The sequence below is a fragment of the Ochotona curzoniae genome, unplaced genomic scaffold (genome assembly GCF_017591425.1).
Source record: "Ochotona curzoniae isolate NIBS_2020 unplaced genomic scaffold, NIBS_Ocur_1.0 contig_1, whole genome shotgun sequence".
NCBI classification, from domain to species: Eukaryota; Metazoa; Chordata; class Mammalia; order Lagomorpha; family Ochotonidae; genus Ochotona; species Ochotona curzoniae.
In genome coordinates this window covers 37,593,738-37,615,518 of record NW_024464918.1, presented here as the reverse complement: position 1 = coordinate 37,615,518, position 21,781 = coordinate 37,593,738, and the positions used below count along the sequence as shown (strand labels likewise).

The following is a 21,781-nucleotide window of genomic DNA, read 5'->3' as shown; positions in this document are numbered from 1 at the left end:
TTTTTTAAAGATTTATTTTTATTGGAAAGTCAGATATACAGAGAGGAAGATCTTCTATCCAATGGTTCACTCCCCAAGCAACCGCAATGGCCAGAACTGCGCCGGTCCAAGGCCAGGAACCTCTTGTGGGTCTCGCACATGGGTGCAGGGTCCCAAGGCTTTGGGCTGTCATCCACTGTTTTCCCAAGCCACAAGCAGGGAGCTGGATGGGAAATGGAACCTCCAGGATTAGGACTAGCACCCATCTGGGATCCCAGTGTGTTTAAAGAGAGAACTTTAGCTGCTAGGCTACCATGCCAGAACCTTAATTGTGTTTTAACAATGAGATCTCCCATGAATTGATTCACTCCTCAAATGCCCACAACAGCCAAAACAAGCTAATGCCAGGAGTTGTAGCTCCATGTAGGTCTTCCACGTGGGTAACAGGGACCTACGAACTTGAGATTGCACCCCAGGATATGCATTAGTAAGAGGCCTGGATCACAACCTGAACCAGGTAACCTAACTTATAACTTAACTGTGGCACCTTTGTTCTTAAGAGCTGTTTTAGAATGCAGCGTATCCCTGTGCCACTGCCTAGACAACCACCATTCACCTGTTTCTTTCCTCAATATGCCAGCATCTCAGCTCAGAGCTGTTAGATCCCATCAGTAATTTGAGATGGGACTCAGCCTCAGACTGTGTGCTTCTGAACACACAACTGTTGGCAGCACCCAAAAACCACCCCTTTCCCCGTGCACAGTGATGGGAGCTTAACAAGCCTATGTCTTGGACAGATGTTCCTTTGCACATGGTTGGAAACAGCACCCAGCTGGATGGCAGCCTGGGTGTGCCGAGCCTACTGGTCAGTCCCAGGCCCTGTCTGTCCTCCCATCCTGGACAACCTGTCTCACTCTGCCACAGGTCAGTGGCAGTAGTCACAGAGTGAGGCTGTGCAGCAGCAGAGGTGCAATCCAGGCACTTAGCTGCTTGTGCCTGGGATTGCCGCCTCTGAAGTGTGTTGGGAGGATTGGTGCTGCCTGCACTTGAGGAAAGGGGTGAGCAGATAACAAAAGGCAAGTGTTGGAGGCTGCAAATATTCTCACATGTTCTGTCAAGTTACAAATACTCTTCCTGCTACTGGGGGGTAGACAGAGGGCTTCCTGCATCTTCCTTGAGTGAATGGATGATGGTGCCTCATGCTGGCTGTTCCGAGGTAGAACACAAACACGGTGAGTGTGCCCTGGACTTGAGCCTCTGCTGGCTTCCCAGTGCAGCAGGCAGCTGTGCTCCTCCTCGGATGAGGGCCTGGGAGGATGCATGGTGATGCAGAGGACTAGAACTCTGCACACTTGTCTTCTCTAGCTGCTGTCAGTGCTGGCCATGGCCTGCCGGCCAAATTTGTGATCCACTGTAATAGCCCAGTCTGGGGTGCGGACAAATGTGAGGAACTCCTGGAAAAGACCGTGAAGAACTGCTTGGCCCTGGCCGATGACAAGAAGTTGAAGTCCATTGCGTTTCCATCCATCGGCAGCGGCAGGTAAGAGCACACTTTTGTGGCCACGTGGCTCATGGTAGGTTTCTCTGTGTACAGCCTGGAATGCTTTTTCTGCCAAGGACTATTTGCATATTTGTAATGTTATTTGCAGGTTGTACAAACTTTAACTTAAACAAGCCTGCTACAGATGTATTGAGTTTCCACTTGTGCCTGCCACGGCAACAGTAGATGGTTTTTGTGGCCTTTTGTAGCCCAGTGGTGTACATGACCCATGGTGGGAGAGCTGTCTGCCTTCATGAGGGAGGGAAGAGTGCATGTGCAGCACCTGTGGGGACAACTGAAGAGAATGACAGCAAATGTAACCACAGGGAGAGCACAGAGAACAGGAGGGGTGAGCTGGGTTAGGATTCCCTTCTGTCTGGGCAATGGAGCTCTAAGACAGTGCAGTAGGGCCAGGGACTCCCTCCCTCCATCCACTGGACAAAGAGCAGAGGAAGCAGGTGGGAGCTCAGCTATAACCCCAGCTGCCAGGCAGTGTGGCTTCCTACCTTGGGGTTGGGCCTGGAGTAGAATCCGGGCTAGTCCTCTCACCTGCTAGGTCAGGGGAGTGAACCTTCATTCTGCCCACAGCCATCAGGATGTCTAGCAGCCTTTGCTGACCATACAGAATTGTCAGCCTGAACACTGGCCTGTTGAGGATGTATTACATTTTTAATCCTATTGTGGTTTGCCTTGGCAGGACCAGACATTCCCATCACTGGCCAGAAAACGTATCCCCCTTGCAAAGAGTCATCAGAGCCTTCTATCTGACCTCAGGGGCTTTGGAAATGAAAACTCTCTCAGGAGGTAGAGGTGGGCCTGAGAGGGCAGTGCCACGTGGAGGTTGTACCTCACTTCCCACCATCACCAGGCTCCTCCTCACAGGGAGCTGAGGCCAAGGACACAGGGCCTTGGAACAGGGTCCAGCTGGAAGCCTGTTGGGCCTGTGCCCAGCTATCCCTGCAAGCTGTGGGCCACTGAGAGACCTCAGAACCCCATAGCCTGCTTAGAGAAGCTGCTTCTCTCTCCAGACTCCCTCTTCCAAACTCACCAGGAAGCTGAGGAGTAGATCCTGTCATCTCCAGTGGAGGTGGGCAGTAGGCCCAAACAGAAGCCAAGTGAAAGCTGGTGCCTGGACAGCCAGATGCATACTCCTCATCACTTGGGGGTTTTCACTGCATCTACATTTTCAGTTACTATATTCTGTACATCCTCATTCCAGCCCCTTTAGCCAAAAGCGTATGTAGAACATCATTTTAAAAATCAACACCATTTAAGTGCATGCTGAAACAAAAGCTAGCAGAGAGTAAGCTTCTAAAAGTCCTTCCAGTTGGGTCTGAGCATAGCTGGCAAAGACAAGCATCCTTTTCCCCAAGGTAGTGAGCCCTGTGGGGCTGGAGGCAGGCCCACAGCAGGTCCCAGAGCCGGTCTTGACAAGGTGCTCTTGCATCTGTGAAGTAGCCACACTTACCTCTTGTAGCAGATCTAGTCTTGGGCACTGCGCTGTGGTGTGACCTGCGGTAAATGCAGCAGCCTCCTGACCCTGGACGGACTTATCAGCGAGCGAGGCAGTAGGGCCTGCCCTGCCTTGGACGGTCCCGAGGCTCTGCTAATTAGTGTTTCAGATGCACTTTGATCTGCACTGATGAAAGGTGCTTCCGAGGAGAGGCAGTAGGGCCTTTATTGGAAGCAGTAATTTCACGCTCTTTCATATGGTTATTGGGACACTTTTAATTGAAGCATAAAAGTAATTCCCATAAAAGAGCATCTGTTATTACAAACTTATTTACATTTTTCATGGAGTAAAAAGTTTTTAAAAATAATCGAAAGCTTTTAAGAGGGCGGAATGCCAAAGGCAGCACATGTGCACAGCTCCCTGGGCCCACATCTGTCGGGCAGACCTTGCCCCGCACAGCCCTGGAAACAGCTGCCCTCTCTTTCATGAGTAAGAATGGGATTACCCCAGAGCCAGCCAGTAAATCACAGTGGGTTTTAGGAGGGGAAATAAAACAGCTTGTTTGTGGCATCCAGTGTCTCTGGTATAGAAGCCATGCTGGAGTAAAAGCACTGTGAATTCACATGCATTGGTAACGCGGCCGTGGGCTCGCTTTCTCCCCGCGTATGGCCATGCGGCCAGCTCTGGCCTCTAGACGGCCTGTCCTTGTGCACTCCTCGGACATAGGGGCAGTGCAGAGGAACAGCTAGTTTAAGGCTTTGATTAAACTTTGCTGAGATTTACGAGCTTCACAGCAAAGTTTCTCTGTTCCTCAAGTCCCCATTATGGGCCTTCACTGCGCCCCGGGCACTGGGTTAAATGCTTCATGTGCATTATCTCACAGCAGCCCTCAGAAGTGAGTACATTGCTTCTGGACAGATGTAGCAAAGAAACCCAGACCTAGAGCCTGAGCTAATTCCCTGAGGCTTACATCCTAGAAGAACTGAGGCTTCGCAGCATCAGGCACAGAGAACCCCTGCTCTACCTTTCACCCCACCACCCAATCTGCCCCGACTTGTCCATGTGCTGCTGTCAACCATCCCAGTCCCTTGGCTCTGGCCTCAGAGGACAGTCAGAGGACTTTGAATACGATAGAACTGCTTCTTGGCCCTAAACTTAATGAACCCTGCAGGAAGAAAAGCAAGAGGCTACAGTGTCATGCCTCTGTGTGCTGCTCCCAGCTCAGTACCTAGTGCCTTTCTTGGGGCTCTGTTCTCCCATGGCTTCTGACAGGTCAGGCACTTAGGCCCAAGAATGGCCAGCAGCAGAGTGTGCGGCAGACTGGATCCTGACAGAAGCGTTATCCACACCCCATGCTGGTACTCATTTGCCCCAGCCCTGCTCAGCACTCTAGCAGCCTAGACAATCAGACGGTGGACTGGCCCAGCCAGAAAGCCAGAGCCCACCTCGAGCCCACCTCTGCTCCCCCTCTTTACCTTCAGGAGCAAACTCCTTGCAGCACCTGCTCTAGGATGCCTTCTTGGACTCCATCCAGCCACTTCTCACCGCTCGTACCTGTGCTTGCCATGTGCGTTCCAGGCGGACCCTGGACAGTGAGGTCCCTGGTGAGGCTGCACACAGGGTAGGGGCTTAGCAGAACTGGAACTGCTTGAACCTTTTCCCGGCTGTGGCTTCAGTGAACCCAGAACCTGCACGTGTGGGCAGAGGGTGTGACAGGCCACACCTATGTGGGCCTCTGGCCACTGGTAGGCGCTGAGCCCGGACAGCACCAAATGTCAGTATCCTCACACAGATCTAGATAACGGAAGCCAGCACTCGCGGGAGAGGATGCTGCAGACACAACAGGAGCGAATGCAGGGCAGCTCAGACATTGTTTAGTCTGCTCAAGGCAAGAACTGGGAGGGAGTGTTCAAGGTCACAGCCCTTTGGGATGGGAACTGAAGGCACAGTCACTGGGACGGATCAGGAGCTGATGGGGGACAGAAGTACCAGCTAGACTGCGGGTAGGCACAGAGGCCGTCCACTGCTCCATCTTGTCCCAGGAAGGGAGGTGCCCATCCAGTATACCCAGTGCCTCTGCTCTCCTCCCTGGCTCTGATGCCAGTGCAGAAATGCATGACCCCTCAAGCTCAGTGAGGCCTTCTGTGCAAAGTGGACAGCACAGCTGCCACAGAGGCAGCAGGCCTAGATGGGGCTGTGATTATGCCAATGTGGGCAACTATATCCTGGGGGCAGCCAGCACTGCGCCAGAGAGCCCTACAGTCATTGCCCTTTGACCGCAAGCCTACAGCCATGGCTGATGGCCCTGCAGAGATTGGCCAGACTGGGCATCTTCTGCGGGCCCAGAGGCCAACACTGTCAGCATAATGTAGCCACAGTGACAGTAGCAGTCACCCACTGGCACGGGGTGAGGGAACGCATCCTGAGCTGCTGCCCACTGAGCTGCTCTGCCCCGAGTACACAGGCCCTGCAGACCGGTACGCATCTGAGGCCAAGCTGGAGCCAGCCTGCCATGTCATTGTGTTGCCACAGCTGCCCATCTACAGTGCGCAGGCTGAGTAGGCAAAGCACTCTTCCCATGATGCTGCACACATTCCTAACTGGCCATCCCCACCACGCTGGGGCCTTCCCAGGCTGGGCGAGCACCCCTTACCAGTCTGTCCACTCTTACAGCGTCCATGGTGGCCAGGCACAAGACGGCATCGCTTGAGGTCTGGTTTTGCCACAGGGGATGGGTTTGTACATAAGAGGCTTTCTCAGAAACAGTTCCAACTTCAGGGTCACACACCAGGACAAGCTGCTTCTGTATATGCAGAAATATTCTGAAATAAAATATTAAAGAAAAAGACTTGCATCTCAGGCACTATGGGTGCAGCCCAGCATCCGTCTTGTTGATTCCTGTGTGATGCAGACTGCGTCTGAGAAAATCTCACCACAAATCACGGACCCCTCATCCTTGTTCCAGGGAGACCCTGTGGAGGCAGCCAGGGTCACCTTTTGTCTATGTCACACCCCACCACACACCATACCCAACCTGGGCCAGACACAGCCAGGTTCTGCAGGTGCTGTGTTCTGGAGAGCTAGGGCTGGTTAACAGCCAGAGGTGGAATGTGGCCATCAGATCACGTTGTAAATTGTTCCTGGGCAGTCCCCACAGGACTTGGTGTCAGCTAGGACACCCTGTATAGGTGTGAGATCCAGGCAGACTAGGGTTGGGGGTAACCTTACTAGTACGAGCTTGCTGCTGGGGAACATACTTGGGCCCCACACAGAGATTGCGACTCCACACCTCCGCCCAGCCCATTTATCCAGGTTAGGTCCACAGCCTTCGGCATTCTGCTGTCCCCAGCACAGGCCTGGAAAGGGTAAAGAAACTGGGCTATGACTAGGACCTACACAGTGAAAAAGATGTGTTCCCTAAAGTCAGGCTTAGCTGCTCCAGCCTGGCCAGTGGGAGTGCTCCTCTGCTCACTGTCCATGCCCTGGATTTGGAGGCCTGTGAGCCAGGGGCAGCCGGAGCAGCTCCTTTCCCAGCTGAGTGGTCACCTCCAAGCACAAGCATAACCTGTCCACACCCTGCACAGCCTTTATGTCTGCTCCAGCACCCTTGGGCCTGGCTCACATGGGAATTTGGAAATTGCATGGTCACTACCAGAGGAAGACATGCATATATGTAATAGCCTTGTCTTGGGCAGAGCATTCCTGAAGCTGTGGACTCTTCTCCCAGCAGAACTCCAGGACTGCTGTGTGGGACAGCTCTGCTACAGAAGCATCAGAAAAACAAATCTCCAGGGTAGAATATATGAATCCAAATTTGTTCCAGAATTTGGCCCAAGAATGGTTTGGCTCTGTGGCTATGAGGGGTTAGGCCTGACTGCGATGCAGGAGATGGGATGTGGTGGCTCTCCCAGCTCCATCTGGTAGCTCACACCCACAGGTGCCTGAGCAAGGCCAGGAGTGCTGCAAGCCTCTTGTGCCATCTGCATCAAGAACGTCTCAGCATGGTAGCAGGCTCCTCATGCTCGGGACATCAGCATGATGACAGCAACTGGGCAGCCTGAGGACTGTGTGGAACAGACACACTGGATCACCTCAGGATCTTGCACCAATAGGGGGATCAGTAGGGAACTCAAACTCGGGGCCATGGGTTCCAAACCCAGGTCTTTCCCAGCAAGCCAGGCAAGCTGCTGCATTGTTTCTACTTTCCTCCAGGTGCCCTGGAGCAGCCTCAGCCACATACAAGGCCATGAGTGCCCACCTTCCCTGTCCCCATCTCAGCCCTGGGCCCCTGCTCTCTCAGCTGCCACCTGGCGGTCACTTTAGATGGCAGCATAGGGATCCCAATGTGCTGGGCCTGTGACCCTAGATGATGTCCCTGAATCCAGTCCTAATGACCCCAAATTCTTGCTTTGCACCCACAGCTCTCTGATGCCCTGGCTTTTGGGGTGGACCACCTTGGTAGGAGCTGGGCGCTGTAGAGATAGAGGTTAGCCCAGCTATCCCCAAGGTATACATCCACCCACCCACACCCACTGGGAGCCTGTACTGCTTCCCCCCCACCACCCCCATAAGACCAGCCCACCCACCTGCCACTCAGAAAATTTCCAAAGGCCACACAGCTCCTTGTCCAGTTGCCTGTCCGTGTCCTGTGGGCCTGGTGCTCCGCAGACACTGGACCCGAGGGTGGCTGAGCACTCAATTCCCCTCCTGCAGGAACGGCTTTCCGAAGCAGACGGCAGCGCAGCTGATCCTGAAGGCCATCTCCAGCTACTTCGTGTCCACAATGTCCTCCTCCATCAAGACGGTGTACTTTGTGCTTTTCGACAGCGAGAGCATAGGCATCTACGTGCAGGAAATGGCCAAGCTGGATGCCAACTAGGCCAGGGGTGCCATGGCCCCTGCCTCCGATTGGAGAGAAATAAAGGAAAAAAAAATCCCTTGGCTCCTAGTGGGAGGCGGGAACCCTTTCATTTTCAGTTTTGTTCATCTAGAGAAAGTAAGGTTTTGGTTTCCAGTTTCATTGTTTTTGACCTTCTGAGATGTTTTTGCGTTAGCACTGATAGTCAGCATTACTGTTGTTAAGCGCTGTGTTCCAGACTCTGTCTGACTTAGCTTCACCTAGGCGACCTTCTAGTCCCATTCGGATGAGCTCGGGTTGATAGAGTGCAGGGGAGCGCCACCTCGTAGCCGCGGCGGAAGCCAGGAATCCCCGTCCGTTCCGTGTCTTGTGGTGCTTTATTGTACACCCAGTGGCATTCTTTTTACTCTGATGTCCTTGTTTTTTGTTTTTTGTTTTTGTTTTTTCCCTGCAAAGGAAAAACACATCATGAATCTGCAGCAGGCCTAATTTTCGTTTACTTTTTAATGTCTCGACAGATTTGAAAATGAAAGATTTAAAAGGCAGAACAGAATCTGTTGCCCTTAATTATATTTGCAATTTGAAATTTTGTGTGAATTGATTTAGTAAAATGTTAAACAGTTTGTCATGACTGTCACCTCTCAGTCATTTCTGTCCATGAGTGACCCGTGCGCCCAAAACCATCCCCTCCAGTTCTAAAATGTGGGAAGCAGGCCAGCCCACCCCCAGGATGCCTCTGGGGCCACTGCAGTCTGGAATGGTGGGGGCTCTGTCTTCCAAACCCCTCTACCCTCAGTAACTGGTGGAGAAATGTATGCAAAAGCCCCTGGATCCTGCTTCAAGCCCTTTGGCCAATGGGTGGCCTCTGAGTCACACATACGGAGGCACACACCCAAAGCCCTGTGGTGGCTGGGCACAGGCTGGTCCAGAGCCCCAGGCGCCAGACTTAGAGCCTGGGGCTCCTCCCCTCCCAGCAGCTACTGGCCTCACAGCCAGACCAGCTGCTAGTTGGGCTACAGAGGTGTGCCCTTGGTGGGCCTGGCATCCCTGTGGGGCAGGCGGCCACCCCCTCAGTCCTGGTAAGAAAATGGAATAGGCTAGCAACATACAGCTTCACCTTCAAACAGGTCTCACTCCTTAACCAAAATCCACCTTACAGGTGCGTACCTCTTCTCATCCCTGTTGGAAGGCAACGGCTTCTTTTAAAGCAGACCCAGCAAAATGGCCTTTCACAGATGTGTGTTAGCGGCACCGTTGCCCAGATCACGGCTGCGGGCTGTTTGCCGCGACAGACTGTACAGTGAGGTCATCTGTGCAGCTCTCATCTCTCCCAGTGCAGATGGGCAGAGCAGACAGAGGGCACTGCACCAACTGCCGCGCGCATCCTGTCACAGGACCCCGTGCAAGCACAGCTATGCGGTGTTCCCTGGATCACACCAGCAACCACCATGTCACTGACCGCGGGGTTCCAGGTCATTGGGCCTTGGCATGTTTCTCACTGCGGGACTTAACCATAGATGGGCCTTGGGGCCGAACCCGAATTTAGATGGCTTCTGCGTGGGGAGCGTCACTTTGTTTACTGTGGAGAAAGCCGTCAGTGCAGTCACTGTGTTTTTCCACAGAGCGCCCACTAGATGTCACTATAAGGATGGGGAAGCGCCGGGGCCACGAGCTGCCTGTTGGTGCTCTCCCTTGTGATTGCACAAAAGGATAAATTACATTTGTCAGGGTCTGCATGAACTTTATCACAATCATTTTAGTGTTTCTAAACTGAATAATCCAAACTGCACTGAGCCCCGAGATGTGGGCATGTCAGGGGAATTCTCAACGACAGGGAGGCGGAGTGAGCAAACTGCCTACTATCCCCGTCATTGCCAAACCACCCAGTGAATTCATAAAAACTGGGATCCATTGCGGTTCCTTCACGTCAGCCTCGGGTTTCAAGGGGTTGGGGGGGGTCACCACTTTAAAAATTCTAGAGTGGCTACAGTATCCCCTTGAAACACATATTTCTCTCACCCAAAGACAGACATGCAGTTAGCTACATGGGCCAGTTACGGGGCCTGGGGAGGTGGGAGCCTTCTCTTGTTGGGGAGCACCCCCCAATCTCCACTCCAACCTTAGGACCCTGCACAGGGGCCTGAGGCACATGGCATCCGCTCCCATTAGTTTCTGGAGAATGCTCCTACTCTAACTGAAATAATTGTAACAATTTTCCCAGTGCTGCTTTGTGAACCCCTTTAAAGGACAGTCTGAGATCTGCCCCTGCACGTGGGTACAGGCTTCGGTCAGACAGGTGCCATCTGCTGTGTGTCTCCCTTGACATGCACCCTCTTGTTTCTGAGTCTTCCATACCTCCCAGGTTTGCCTCATGTCCCTGCCTTACAGGTGGGGCGCCCTTGCCAGGTCACACAGCTGCAAGCGCTGGCAAGAACTCCGCTGCCAGCTGTGTGGCCAGAGCTGCCTGCTGCCCACCATCCATCTTAATATCATGCTCCCTGATTGGACCAGACTTGCCTGTGTGGCAGGTGCCGTGCGGCTACCTCCAGGGGCACCCACCAAAGCTGCCACACCAGGTAAAGGGGAACCCAAGGATCAGAATTTACTGAGCACTCACTGTATTTGAGGCCCCCTCGTGAGGTCAGCTGAGTCCGCATGGCTGCTGGGGCCTCTGCTCACAGCTGGCTGCTGCTGGCTCTGGGGTGGGTGTGGTGGGAGGCCTGCAGTGCAAAACCCAGCATTGGGTGTGATAGCAAGGATGGAATTGCCCAGGCCAAGAGAACAAGTACACGGGGCATAGGTAAACGCAAGGTGCATCCCCAAAACTGCAAGCCTGAGGTCCTCACAGCCTCCCTCGTTCTGGTCTGCTCACAGCACTTGGAGCTGTGCATCCGTGAGAATTTTTCTGGCTGAAGTCCTGCTTCCCACTCAGGTGGCTGTAATTGTACTAAACAGCAGAGAAATGCGAGATCCTTGTGTGGTGTCCGCCCTGTGGGCTGGGGGCCCACAGATGAGCGTGCCCAGCCCTTCCCGGGAGTGGACCCTGCAGGGGCTGTCACCAGTGGCCCCGGCCTCCCTGAGAAGTGGCATGCCCATTTACTCCGGAGCAGCCCTGTGTTTGGTTTTGGTGGCCGGCGCCACAGGCCAGCGTTATCTCAGAGGCTGGCTGGGGTGCCACCTCTGAGCTGCTGCTGGCAGGCGTGGTGGTGGGGAGGCGCGTCCTGGGGCCCACTCCCAGCAGAGAAGAAAGGGCAGTGCTCAATGGCGAGGGCGAGGCCACGGCTTCTCAGGCTTTTCTTCCATTTATAACCCAGCCTATGGTGTTTGCTCCAGGGGGCCCCTGATATCAAAATAATATCACGTGATGCCCCTACCTGGTGGGGCGGTACAAATACTCTCATTAACCCACAGCCCTCACCACCGTCGCCTGCCCCTCAGCAAAGGTGTGCAAACACAATGAGTGGCCTTTTCCTGACCCCGGCCAGCCAGCCCCACCCGCGCTGCTTGGCTTGACTTGGGGCCACAGTGTCCCAGGCCCCGTGAGGCACCTTCCTCCTCATTCCCCTTCTCCAAGCCCAGGCACCTGTGCCCTTTCCTCCCAGAGCAGCATCATGTGGCACAGTGACACACCTGGTCAGGGTCCCAATGGACATATCTGGGCACATACCCAGCTCTGTGCCTGCCCCATGCCACAGGCTTAAGTCACAATCCTTACAGAGGCCAAAGCCCCGACACCTGAGTGGGGACTCCAGCCCAGAGACACTTGTCAGCGTCAGGTCAAATCTTGCTGCTGGCAAGAATCCCGTTCAACCAGGGCCCTTGGGCAGATGCCGTTGATCCCAAGGCCACGGGTGTTAGGGGTCATGCCGACCCTACTCCCACATGCAACCTTCCTGCCCCCAAGCCTGGCCTGCTGCCCAGAGCCCCAGCACCCTTGGTTACAACCTGGTGGCCCCTACCCTGCTGACAGCCACAGTGTGACCCTCCAGGTGGGCACACGTGCTGGGCACCGGCTGGTCAGGCAACCTGATCTTGCTGCACCTCGAAACAAGGACGCGCCCTAAGCTTTGTTGAGTAAATTAGAGTGGAGTTCAAGGAGGCTCAGCTGCGGCGGATGGGCAAATTGATTTGCTTCCCATCTGGGAGATTAAATTCCACTGCCCCAAAATGGCAGCGGGGTAATGAGCTGTCAGTCAAACGGAGCAGAGCCAGGGCCCGGCGTGTAATTGCAGCCCGGCAGCTCCTCGTTAGGTGCCGTAGAGGACGGCCCGCCTGCGGAGTCCCACGTGGAGGCAGCCTCGGAGCAGGCCCAACTTGGCAAGGGCTGCCACCTTGAAGCAGGTGTCATGGAGCCCTGAGGTCCGTAGCACTGTGCTCAGCGGCTCTGGCCAACCCAAGCCTCCAGGGTGCTGAAAACTTCCCTGGGAACACACTGGGGGTACGTGGGACCTCGCCCTAACCTCCGCACCTTTGTGTGTGTGTGTGTCTGCCAGTTGCTCCCCACCCTGCCATGAATGCCATCCCCCAACACAGACTCTACAGGCAATTCTGCGGTTTAACCCTCACAGCACCCTGCTACAGCAATGGTCACGTTTCTATTTTACATATAAACCAACAGACCCCTGGGAGCTCAGGGGCTGCCTTCTGACACCAGGGAGCTCTGGGAACAGGAAAAAGCTGTTCCCCTCTCCAGCCTGTGCACTGCCACCTCAACTCCCTCTACCTGGGCACTCTCCAGCTTGTGCTCAAGCCTTTAAACGTCTACTTCCATTTACTGCTCACTCAAGCCTGCAGGTCTCCTATTCTTGGACTCCTGCTACTTCTTCCCATAAGCCCTCCAAGACTGCATCGTCTGGGCCCATGACCACTGGGTTCCATCAGCAGCGACCACTGTCCGTGCACACATTCCCTGAGCTCAGTCCTCAGCTTCTCTAGATTGTGGGGCCACCGTGGAGAGCAGAGAGCCAGCCCCCCGCGAAGCCTGGGCAGCTGTGTCTCCCCTGCATTTCCTCCCAAGGGTCTAGGGCAGGGGTGGGATTGCCCTCTTGGTGGCTGTGTCAATCACATCTGCAAATCCAAGGTTTTGTACCAGGCGAGGGGGCTGAGCTCAGAGGTGTGGTGGGAGGGAACATGGGCTCCCCTACAGCTACCTGCAAGGACCTTCTGACCCTGGGGACAGCAGCCTAGGGTGACAGCATGGGTCCCCCATCAGGACCGTGTGGGCCCACAGTGGCTTCCGGCAGAGTTGCCGCCAGCTCCTACTCTCCCCCACCCCCTGCCATCCCCCCATTGTGGGCCCCTGGAGTTGCACTCCAAGTAGACCGGGGACTCTTGGGGGGAGGCCATGGCCATGGCTTCAATAACACAGGACAAAGACATGTCTGCTGCCACCGCCTGGGCTTTGTTCTGCGGTGGGCTGTTGTCTGCATGCCACCGAGTGTGGGGATGTGCCCATTTCGCAGACCTAGGGACTGGCCAGGGCCTATTCCTCGGTAGCCCAGCAGCAGCAGCTTGTCCCGGTGACCACACACCCAGGCCAGAAACGGCTGTCACAGGCCAGCCTCAGGGCACAGGCCCACAGAGTCCCATGGCAGCAGGCCCTTGTGGTCCCATGAGGAGCCTCAAAAGTGTCTGCCACCTCTAAGCTTGGGAAGCAACACAAGTGGACGAGACATGCCCTGAGAAATAGCACTGTGCACAGCTGGTCTGGTGCACAGCCCCCCAGGGCCTGGGGAAAGATGTGAGCCCATTTCACAGATGGGAACAAGCGAGGAGAGAGCTTTAAGGGGCACCTTGTCCCCTGCCGCAGAGCAGCCACAAGCATGGCTGCTTCCTCCAGTCTTCCTGGCAGAAAGCGAGAGGCCCACTTCAGCGCAACTGCCAAGGCCACGGCCCCAAGCGGCCATCCTAGTCCCGGCCCTGTCGTTAGCAGGTCCTTGTTAAGACCCAGGCGCGCCATCCTTGGGCCGGTCTTGTTTTCCTTCGTGGGGAGAGGCCCTTGCAGGAAGACTGGGCGCACGTGCACTGCCCCATAAATCCAGCCGGTGTGGCTCATTACAGGGTTCCGCTTCATGACCCCCGCAGCCCAAGCCCGCGCAGGCTCCGCTGGCCGCCGCAGCCTCAGACGTGAGCTCATCCAGCATGCGGGGGTGAGGAAGGGGCTGAGCAGCCCTCTGGGCAGCAAAGGGACAATGCATCTATTAAGGGTTGTCAACTCCTCCACTGCCCCCTGTCCCGGGCCCAGACCACCCCACAAGGGTCTGCAGGATAGTGCATCTCCGGGGGGTGCACCCAGTCTGAGCCTGTTCAGTCAGCACCCTGGGGAGCAAGGTGGGATGAACTGGGCTCAGTCACCGAGACCTGCTACCTGAGGCCGCCCTGGACCTAGCGGCTTGCAGGTACACTGGACCCTGTCTTGTTTGCATCCCTGCCAGGAACGATGATGGAGGGGCAGGAGTTTTATTCCTAGGGAAGGCCCCAGAAGTGGGGGGCCAGGCACATGGGCTGCTGCTTGCTCTGCAGCCTGAGCCCCCGATTTCTGCTCCTGGGCTTGCCCTCAGCATGAAGTCAGGGTAAGGAACAGGTGAGGGTGGGAGAGCTGGGCACCCAGGACACCCCCTTTTCCCATTCAGAATCGACTTGGCAGCACAAAGTCCTCATGCTCTTACTACCCATAGCATGGGGAGCTGTGGACCCACAATGGGCCAAAATGGGCTCTGGCCATCATCAGCCTGAGGGAGCAGTTTGTCTCCAAGGGGTGATGGGCACCATGAGTCATCAGAGCCCATTTCTGCCCCCTTGTGCCTGGCATTGCTGCAGGCACCAGGAGCCCCTTCTCCACGTGGGGCTCAGGGGGAGATGGGCTCTGTGCACTTTGTAAAGAACATTCTAGAACCACAGCCAATGCAAGTCACAAGATGGCTCAGCTGGCAGGAAATGAAGTTGTTCAGGGGTGGGCATGTGGCAGTTAAAGGATCCATATTCCATATCCGAGTGGGCTCAAGTCCTTGCTCACACAGCAGTTGCTGGCTCAAGGAAGCAGGTTCCTGCCAGAAACATGGAGTCCCCAGGTGCCAGAGCCCAGTCCACTCACAGCCACAGCTGGCGTGCAGGGAGTGAACCAGCAGGTGGGAGCTCTTGGGTTCTTTAATAAGCAAACTGAATTCAACTATGGAGTTCCCTGTTCATTCAACATTGCCCCTGTGTCCATGGCTGTCAGCTGTCACGTACAGCACTGTGTGAAGTTGTAGTGTGTATGTTGGGTTTGTGTGTGTGGGAGGTGCCCAGAGTCCAGGAAGCCCTGTAGAGCGACATCCTGCCTCCCAGGCTGCTGGGCCCTGTGCCTGCAGCAAGCAGCCCAGCCGGGGCATCTCCAGGAGCACACGGTGCCCGGTAGTCAGTTGTCCACAGGCGGTAGGGATCACAGCACCGGGCACACGCCCACCCACGTCCTGAGCATGCCACCCGCTGTCCTGCATCATCTCATGGGAAGATCGGGGGCCACACAGCTCTGGGGAATGTGAAACAAAACCAGGAGTCTATTTTGGAGCCCAGATCCCGAAACCTACACAGTTTATTTTTCTCACCTTACAAACTTCCCATGGGTTTTGGGGGGCCTCCTCACGGGTATGAATTTCAACATACCTGCACCAAAATCAACCCCTGTGCTCCATGAGTTTTGTGATGTCCCCTCTGAGAGTATCCACTTGACACACTCAGTGAGGCTGGGGGCTCCTGGCTCACCCCCTCCTGCACCCCCAACGCATCTGTGCAGACAGCTCTCCTTTCCCAAGACGGCTTTGTTTTCCCTTCCTGCCTGTCAGTCAGTGGCAAACACAATTCTTCCCAGAAAGCTTTGACTTGTCTCAACCTGGCTGACGGCCTCTGAAGTCCTAGGGAGGATTTCCTGCCCCACACAGGACTCTGGGGGCCACCCTGGAGCACTGAGGCTGCCTGGCCCCCACCAACCACACCCACTTCCTGAAGGGACCTGAGGTGCCCTGAGGCCAGCCCCCAGCTGTGCTACCAAACCCCTGCAATGCCACCCTCTAATCCCCCCCCCCCCCCGCCACAAGGGCCAAGGCCAGCAGGTGTCAGGCGGACGCCCCGGGCACATGCCTGTGAGCAGAACCAGCCCCCATGTTTCAGTTCAGAACCACAGCCTGGGCACACACTCAGCCAGACCAAGAAGGATAGAGGGCCTTGTGGCTCCGACAGCTCCGTTCACTCAGTCACTGTCTGCATCGAACAGCTCACATTATGTGTGGTGTCTCCTACAGAGTGAGTTTCACGAGCACCCAATGCCCAGGCCGGGGCCTTTCTCTCCTGATCCTGACGACCCCGAGGAGCTGGCAGGCAGAGCCAGGCCAGACACAGACCCAGAGGTTGAAGGTACAACTGCAGGTGCCCACAGCCTACCCACTGAGCCCCACAGGGCTGCCCAGGATGCCCACTGCCCACCCTGGGAGGGGCTGCCAGCCTGAGGAAGGATCCTCTCCTGTGGCCCATGCACCACACACGTGGCAGGCTCCGTGGGCCCCTGAGCCTAGCTTGGGCCAGCAGAGGGACAAGTCCAGTTGCCTCTTTCTCCAGCGCCCACACCCAGGCCACCAGGAAGGATTATTGCTGGGCTCACAAGGCCAGGGTTCTGGACGCCTCAGCCATTCCCTCCCTGGCACACACACCTGGCAACTCCAAATCTCAGGCACCTGGACAGGGCTCCTCACACCTCAGAGGACCACCAGGGACACCGGAAACAGCCTGCTGGGCAGAGGGCTCCCCCCAACCCAATAATGTCTGGCACCCTCTGCCTACTGGCACATGGCTGCTGCCGCCGCTGCCATGGCTGGCCAAGAACAGACTCCAAGGTCACAAGCTACAGCCACACATCCAACGGGGGACTCCCACCTCGGTGCTGGAGATGCAGGGAGCCCAGCGCTGCCCCGGAGCCCAACCCCACGCTTGTCTCACTGAAGCCCCGGGACTCCAGTTTAAGAGCTTTTTTATGGACTCCTATAAAGGAGAAAGTGAACTTTTAACATGTTTGCACTCTGCTAAGTCAATACGCATAAACGAGACAACAGCTGAGCTTCCTCTGCCCATGGTGGCCCAGCAGAACTGGGCGATGGCACCCTTGCCCCAGCTCTACCGTGCAGCCAACCCACATGGCTTCTCCTTGCCCACGGGCCCAGGAACACGGCCCCCAGGCCACAGGCCATCCGTCCAGTGGGCTATATGTGGGCACCAAGCAAGCGGGAGGTCCCTCCCCCAGCCCGACTGAGCTAACGGGTGGCTCCTGTCCTTGCTCAGGCGAGACGGGCCCCCCAGACGCACGGTTTTCCTGGGAAGATTTAGAGAAGGGTAGCACGGAAGCTGTAAAGTTTTACTAGGAATTCTCAGCCATCCTCCTCTGGCCCTGACACTGGTGCTGCCCTTCACTTTTAAGAGAGCTTCCTCTCTGCTTTGAACTTGCTACTTACATCTAAGCAATCCTATGCCTGCCTCCAGGACTCAGGATCCCAGACCCAAGTGCCAGCCATGTTTGCCGCCTGGGAGGAAGTCCTGCAGAGGGCGGCCTGCTACCTCAGTCCGGCCCAGGATGCCAGCCACTAGCCTGCCACCCGAACAAGGCCCAGGGATTCAGGGCTGGGTGTGCCGCTGCAGCATTATCTGGCTCTTGCTTTGTGTGCACTTCCTATGTGCCAGGTATGGCCAGAGGCACATGGTGGGCGTATGTGGCCTCTGTGATAGACAAGGCTGAAGCTGCAGCCCTCCCTGTTTGGAGCTCCAGGCCTGCCCTGACTGCCACCTTGACTGAGTCTACAGGTCACCCATAAAATAGGAATACACATTACCTCTACTCACCCACTACCCTTCACAGCTCATCCCAGGCCACGCAAGGACGAGCATTTGGAACCAGCTTTGGAGCCCAGTTCTCTTGGGGACCATGCACCCACCATCACTGCAGCAAAACAGTAGGGTAGACCCCTATAAGAAAAGCTTGGGACCAGTATACTTGCCTAGAATTTTGCAGTCGACAAACCCATGGGGGAATTACTTTGGTTTCTATATCAAAGTTCAGGGCGGTTTCTTATTTTGAGCAGGTGATGCCAAGGAAGGGGAGGGGTGCATCACAACAGTTTTACAGTGGAAAGAATCCATCTAGGGCATGGGACCAACTTTCAACTGGCTAGGGGAAAGCAAACCTTTACCCATGAGGCTGGGGGTCAACCACTCTCACTTGTGGTAGTCAGGGAGGGCCAGGCAGGGGCATTGCAGGGGCAGTCAAGACTGACCAGGGTCCTGCTTGCCCAGCAGACCTGATCTGTGATACTCTGGAGGACTGGTGGCATCTCTGCAAACCCTGTGCCGAGGCCACTGACCACCTCTGTGGGACTCTCAATTCGCCGGAAGAACGCTCCGAGTGCATGCATGCGTTTGTCCTTGTTTCTGAGTAGATGATGAACAACTTGGTGCTACAGCCATGTCAAGTCAGGGCTGGGAGGCAACTCTGGCCTGAGGTTGATCAGCTGCACATGTCAAAAGTGCATGCATCTATATGTAATACCTGAGCAGCTGGTAGGGAGGAAACTGAGGTATGAGGTGTAGTGACGTGGTTTGTGACAAGGAGGCAGATGTCAGATTGTAGAGCTGTCTGCTTATCCCTCCTCAACCTCTTTTACAATAGCCCCATAACATCCAGTTCCTGGAACTACCTTGGTGCTGAATCTCCCTTGGGATAAAGAGCCAACTAATTCTGTTAGTAAAAGTTCCTGGATGCTGAGGATCCTGCAGGTCCTTGCATGAGGCCCATTGTACCAGAGGCTGGGTTGGGCATGGAAGATCCCAGAATCCCCCTCCCCCCACCAAAAGGAACAAGTCGCCCAGCCTTACTGTCCCTGGGAACCTCACCCTGTGTCTATCACCACAGTTGGATTTGTCCTCCTTGCTAAATCAGCCATCCAACATGCCCTCTCTGTCCTGTGCCACAAAGGTGATGGCTTAGTGCTTGCTCTCTAAGCCAAAAGGTCACCTCCAAGGCAGTTCGCAGGCTGCAGCTCCATCGTGGCCTTCTATACAGATGCACAGGACAGGGGGGTTCTCCTGCAGTTCCCAAAGGCTCACACCCCTGCACCCCACTTAGGAGACATGGTTGGAGCTCCTGGCCCCTGACTTTGGCCTGGCCCAGTCCTAGCTGCTGCAGACATTTAGGAAGTGAGCCAGTGGACAGAAAATCTCTCCCTCTGTATGGTATTTATCAGATTGACTATGAAATAAATAAACCTTTAGAAATAAAATGTAGCCAGTTGGAGAGAAGTCATCACCACAAGCCCACAGTAATGGCTGTATGGTGTCAGGGGTCAAGGTGGTCCCCAGCAGCCCAGAGGACCCTCTGATGGCTCAGCATCTCCTGGGGAATGGAGATGCTACTGCCAGGTACTAGGAAAGACAGGAAGGCCCAAATGCCTGCTGGCAGCCAGTGGTGAGCCTGCGGCAGATGTGGGACACTTTACGGTGACACTGGGCTAGGGTCTCAGTGTTCATCCCATCTCCCCGCAGCTGCTGTGATGAAGAACCCCAAATTCGGGTACTCACAGGAACATCAAATATTGACAGCTCTGCAGGTCAGAAGCCCCAGCTAGGTGTCATGGCCCTGGGAGCCATGCATTACACCCCAAGGGAATGTACTTCACCGCCACCTTTCCCAGCTTTAGGGGTGACTCACACCCTTAGTTCCTGCCCCTTTCTCCACCGTCAGAGCCAGCCAGGCAGCATCCTTACCACACTCTCCTCTCCTTCTCCCTGATCCCTGCCTCCTCTGACTTGGTCATTGCTGCAGCCCACTGCTATGCGACTGTGGTGGGCCCAGCTGAATATTCTAGAATCCTCTCCCCTTCTCCATGCTGTCCTATAATCATTACAGCTGCAAAACCTTCCACCAAGGGGTGTGCAGGTACAGATCCCCAGGCCTAAGGGCACCCCAGGCTACTGTAAAGAAAGGTGCCCCACTGCCACACACTGGGCACCATGTCAAAGGCCTGACACCACCTGACACCACCCCCACTGGGGGAAAAACTCGTGCTGCTCACTCTGACATGGGCGGGAGCACTGGGCCCTGGAGAATACAAGGCACTTGCTGTAGGCCACACAGGCAAGCGACGGAGCCATGCTGCGGGCCTGGCTGCTCGAGGCAGCTTTTTTCCCCTCCTCTCCCACCAGCATTTGCTGCAGCTCTGGCCCTTGATGTTGGGTGCAACCTGTATCAGCACAGGTGGCACCCGACAGGACAGTGGGTACCAGGGAAGGAAGCCAGGGCAGCGAGAGTCGTTCTGTTTATCTGTGAGACAGGCAGACACATGGTATTTCCATCTGCCGACTCACTCTTCAACACGCACATGGCCAGCCCCAAAGCTGGGAACTTTAAAAGTCAACCCAGGTCCACCCCCCATGGGTGGCAGGAGGCCGGCAACTTGAACCCTTGCTGCTGCTTCCCCCAGCAAGTGCATTAACTAGAGTGGGGAGCTGGAGTCAAGAACTGAACCCAGGCACTCCAATGCAAAACATGGGTTTCACAACTGGCCAAGCACCCAATTGTGCTGTAGCTTAATAACCACGTCAATGTACCAAGGACACAAGGCCATTTTCCAAAACTCCATGATTTTCAGAATTCTTGCCTTGCTGTTGGTACAATGCCCATGCCTACACCAAGCAACTGTATGGTGAAGAAACAAGGTTGGATGTCTTCCAGGGCAATAGAGGACATGGCTCACCATGGGTGATGCCACCCCCTGCTGCTTTCACTTCTTCCCTGACAACAGGTGTTACGGCTTCCACGCCCTCCCTTGCAGCCACAGATGCTGCCACACCCTTCAAGCATCCCAGTGGCACCGTGTCCTGAACACACAGTGGCAGTCCTTGAGCCCATGAGGCAGGGCTACCGGCAGGTGCAATAGGAGAACAAAGACAGGGAGAAGAGCTAGCAGGCATGACCCTTGCCCTGCACATCCCAATACTGGGTGTGACACCTGCCTTCAGCTTCCTGCTACGGCAGCCTCTGAGAGGCGTTGGTGCCAGCTGGGCTGGCTCCTGCCATCCACCCAGGATGGAGGCCCAGCTCTCACCTACCATCCTGGCCACTGCATGCATTCATTTAGAGGATGAACCCCCAGAGAGGGGCTTTCTCTGCTTATCTCAAATACAAATAATTTTAAAATCTAATTAATGAGGCAGACAAGAGAGTTTGTACAGCCTGCAACCATTCATGGCAGGGACCGATGGTGCTGTGTGTTTGAGCAGGCTCAGAATCGCAGCACATCCTAGTGTGCAAATGGGTTTAACTTTATACTGTGAAGGATTTTCTAATTAAATATTTATTTATGTGAAAAACAGTGACCAAGACCCATCTGTTTTTCCAGATGCAGTAGTATGGAGCTGGGTCAAGACTCGAACCTGAACTGGCAGTCTGATGTGGCTGCTGGCATCATAAGCAGTCACTTAACTTACTGCACCACAGCTCCGGGGCCCAGGATGAAGTGATTTTGATTCATTTCCCCAGAGATTTTCCTGATCCCACCACTGTGCTACATTGCCCGTGTCCTACTAGGAAGAGGAACCTTTTCTCCCCCCACACCTGTCTCTTTAAGAGCAAAGGGCTCGTGGGTTGCTGATCAATAATGCATCACTTCCAGGGCCTGGTCTGCAGCTCCAACACCCCAGCTTGGGCTAGTGGGATCCCCCAGAGCTGCCCTGTCTTCCCAGTCTCCACGTGCCTGGGATTCCCTTTCTTGGCACAGTGACAAGCACTATAGCCTTATCCCGCTGCCCTTCTGGTATCAGCCACTGCCCCAAGCACCTGAGTCCCTTTAGTGGAAAAACTGATTCAGAAACCCTGATTTGAACAAGTAGTTATGTCAGCTGCCTCTAGGTGCCCCAGTTCTCGCCCTCCTTGTAC

General features: G+C 55.2%; 1 protein-coding gene and 1 long non-coding RNA gene across 5 annotated transcripts in view; both read left to right on the top strand.

Annotated features, from left to right (window-relative positions):
• Window positions 1-8,453, top strand: part of LOC121150877 (core histone macro-H2A.1) — a 60,377-nt gene extending 51,924 nt beyond the window's left edge. For all 4 annotated transcript variants that reach the window (XM_040972089.1, XM_040972073.1, XM_040972082.1 and 1 more), the window contains exons 8-9: window positions 1,345-1,519; window positions 7,686-8,453. In XM_040972089.1, coding sequence (XP_040828023.1) covers window positions 1,345-1,519; window positions 7,686-7,851 — 341 coding nt within the window. In that variant the 3' untranslated portion in view covers window positions 7,852-8,453. The remainder of the gene's footprint in view (window positions 1-1,344; window positions 1,520-7,685) is intronic.
• Window positions 1,526-6,408, top strand: LOC121150896. Its single transcript, XR_005883040.1, has 2 exons — window positions 1,526-2,323; window positions 4,765-6,408. It is a non-coding gene; the product is annotated as an uncharacterized LOC121150896 (long non-coding RNA).
• Window positions 8,454-21,781: the final 13,328 nt, after the last annotated feature.